The 3,421-nt window shown below is 35.1% G+C and overlaps 1 protein-coding gene across 1 annotated transcript; it reads left to right on the top strand.

Annotated features, from left to right (window-relative positions):
* Positions 1–813: 813 nt before the first annotated feature.
* LOC107723723 (heme transporter hrg1-B) lies at positions 814–3,210 on the top strand. Its single transcript, XM_016532433.1, has 3 exons — positions 814–1,036; positions 1,946–2,113; positions 2,224–3,210. Exons 1-3 carry the CDS (start codon positions 907–909, stop codon positions 2,358–2,360), a joined length of 435 nt encoding a protein of 144 aa, XP_016387919.1. The 5' UTR covers positions 814–906; the 3' UTR covers positions 2,361–3,210.
* The last annotated feature ends 211 nt before the right edge of the window (positions 3,211–3,421 follow it).

Here is a 3,421-nt window from a genome sequence, read left to right as displayed (position 1 = left end):
ACTCCGCTGTTTTAAATATTGATAACAACAACAACAATAATAATAAACGTTTCTTGAACAGCAAATCAGCATATTAGAATGATTTCTGAAGGATCATGTGACACTGAAGACTGGAGTAATGATGCTGAAAATGTAGCTTTGATCACAGGAATAAATTACATTTTAAAATATATTCACATTGAAAAGTTATTTTAAATAGTAAAAATATTTCACAATATTACTGATTTTGCAAATAAATGCAGGCTTGGTGGGCAGAAGACTTTGTTCTTTAACATTAAAAATCTTACTGTTCAAAAAAGCTTTTGACTGGTAGTGTACATTTGCAATTGAGAAGAGGATTTTTTTGTTTGTTTTTTGTTTCATAATTACTGTAGAGCTGTGAGAATGAGTTTGACAGGTAGATGGAAAACCACTGAGCAAAGATCAAACAGATTAAAACCACCATCTTCAGTGCTGCACAAACAACAAGAGAAACATGTGACATTATGTGTGTCACCTCTACATTTTTACAGTTTTAGATTATTACTTTTTGTTTGTTCAGGCTGGTTGATTTATTTATACATACATACATTTAAACATTGACAACCAAAAAAAAAAAAAAAATTGCATTCCTATTTCATATTTGATGTATTTCCATTGATTTTTGCAATCTTCAATCAAACTTTATGCCCAATTTATATTGTAGTTATTTATAATAAATAATGTGTGTTTAATTAGCATGTGTATACACTCATTAAATTCTGTGAGGTTGTGGATTGTTGCTATGGTGATACCGGGGAGCTCTTCCGGGTCGTGCGGTCGTGTTTACGAATAAACAGCGCTGCACTACGTAATCTCTCATCGATGGTGTAATCCTTCGCTTCAGCCTCTTGTTACAGCTTTACTGCGGTACTTTATACATTATTTATGGGTCCAAACAGGATCTACATCAGTGTGGGTTATGCCACGTTCGGCATGTTGGTGGGATTTTCGGCGTTTATCGCGTGGAATGTGGTTTATAAACAGCCTTGGACGGCGGCGATGGGTGGATTATCAGGTCTGTAAAGAAACTCAAGGCCACAGATTAACTTGTTTACACATCCGCTGTCAAACATAGACATTTCACATCCTGTTTCTTTTACTGTCATGCTTTTTAATTCGTTGCTATTATTGTGTGATCTTGCGGTTGGGGAAATCTCCGGCTGTCAGTCTGTATGCAGTGTGTGGTTTGTTATTCCAATAGAGATATGATGGGTGATTATTTCATTTCTTTCTTAAAAGGATCAGTCTGTCATCTTCTTAAAATGACTTTGGAAATAATGACCCATAAATATGGAGATTTTTGACTGGTTCTACTCAGAGAAAGAAAGAAACATATATGCACTCCACATATATATAATTTATTTATTTCCAAATAATCTCTATCTATCTATCTATCTATCTGTCTAGTGTATATATATATATATATATATATATATATACACACACACACACACAATGTAAAATAAATAGTATATGATAATTAATATTTAAATAATGAATTTTATTCAAACTAATTAAATAAGCAGTTTTTGTGTACTCCTTTTGATTAAACTTGATTTTTTTCTCTCCCAAAACTTCGCACTCAAGATTTTTGAAATTGTAAATGAAACAGATTATTGGAGTAAGAAAGTACTTTTCAGTTTTTCTATTTAAAATGTTTACGTTTAATTCAAAGTGTTACATGAAAATCCGTAAAAAATGTGGCAAAATGTACTGTATTAATATTAAAGAATTTTCCATATTCATATTTTACAGGTGTTTTATCTGTACATTTTGAATTTTGCTCTTCATTGCATTGTGTTTTAGGGTTACCGTAAATGTCCATAAACGTATTAGATAATATCAGAAAAATACCAGTACATTTTCCATTTATTTCATTCTGTATTTTTTTCTATGTGTATATGTTATGGGTTTAAATCTCCAGGAGTTCTGGCACTCTGGGCATTGGTCACCCACATTATGTACATTCAGGACTACTGGCGCACTTGGCTGAAGGGACTCAAGTTCTTCATGTTTGTTAGTTCGGTCTTCTCCCTCCTGGCTATTGCTGCTTTTGCCACCTTCATAGCTTTAGCTGTTATAGAAAAGCAGTGTAAGTACCTTCACATGGACAGCTTTGTCTAATAAAACATTCCACACAAGATCTGTATAATACGCATGTTTTAAGTGTCTGTAATCCATTCTGTATGTTTTTGTCTTCAGCAATAACTGACCCCAAGAGCTTCTATCTATCTGCCGTGTGGAGCTTCATGACTCTTAAATGGGCCTTCCTGCTGGGCATGTACTCCTACCGTTACCGCCAGGAGTTTGCTGACATCAGCATCCTCAGTGACTTTTGATTGGCTCCTTCATCTGTAATAGATTTGTAGTTGCCAGTCGGTGGCTTCACCTGCCAATGTGGAGATGGAAGGATGGATGGATCTCCTTTTTAAAACCGTTTTACAGCCTCCTTGCTCTCACAGAAAAGACTCAAATCTCAGTCCTCCTTCCCTCAGATCCGGGCCCTGGAGTAAGAAGTCAGTGAATGTCTGTGATCTGCCTCTTTCCTGTCTTTTTGAGTTAATTGGAGGTTTTACATTGACATTGGACAAAGGTATGTCAAGTGTTTCAAAGGAAGTGGATACACTAGGATGTGGTCACAGGTAGTTGTTACTTTACTCAGGGCAACTTCTCTCCAAATGTCAGATGTGAAATGAAGGCTTTCCTTCACTGTCAGAAAAAAGTGCAAAAATTGTACATTGTCATTGGGGCAGTAGACCTTGTCTTTACCCCTTTATAAGGGTGCATATTTGTTCCTGAGAGTGCTGATGAAATGCATTCTTAGGGTACCACTATAAACCATTTTTGGAGAATGTGGTCCAAAAGGCTCACTTTGAAGAGACTGCTGTAGTGACAAGGTACAATTTTTGCACTTTTTTTTTCTTCGAAGAGTATTGAATGAGTCTATGATGAAGGATTTGCACAGCTTTATCTAGTGATCTCAGCCAGCGATGGTGGAATTGACTGATTTAATGTTACTATCGTTTTCAGACATAGTGCTCTTTATTATTTGCCATTTCAATTGTTATTTCTTTTTAAATGTTGTTTATACTGAGTTCTATTTATGATTGGCTGTGTTCGGAACTGCATACTACCGTACTAGTAATTCTGCAGTATGTAAACTAGCATTTAAAAGTTAAGGTACGTTTTTTTTTTTTTTTTACATTTATTAAAGAAGTCTCCTATGTTCACCAAGGCTGCATTTATTTGGTCAAAAATACAGTAAACAGTAATATTGTGTAATGTTTTAAAATAAAACATTAAAGGCAGAGTACTGTCCCATGCACTGAAAGCTCTCTCCTCCACATCACGAGTAGACACGCCCCTTATTGCTGATTGGCTACAAGTTTGTTTTGCTATT

The sequence above is a fragment of the Sinocyclocheilus rhinocerous genome, unplaced genomic scaffold (assembly GCF_001515625.1).
Source record: "Sinocyclocheilus rhinocerous isolate Xijiao unplaced genomic scaffold, SAMN03320098_v1.1 scaffold905, whole genome shotgun sequence".
Lineage (NCBI taxonomy): Eukaryota > Metazoa > Chordata > Actinopteri > Cypriniformes > Cyprinidae > Sinocyclocheilus > Sinocyclocheilus rhinocerous.
Note: the sequence above shows the minus strand (reverse complement) of the source record. Positions and strands in the feature narration are given on the sequence as shown.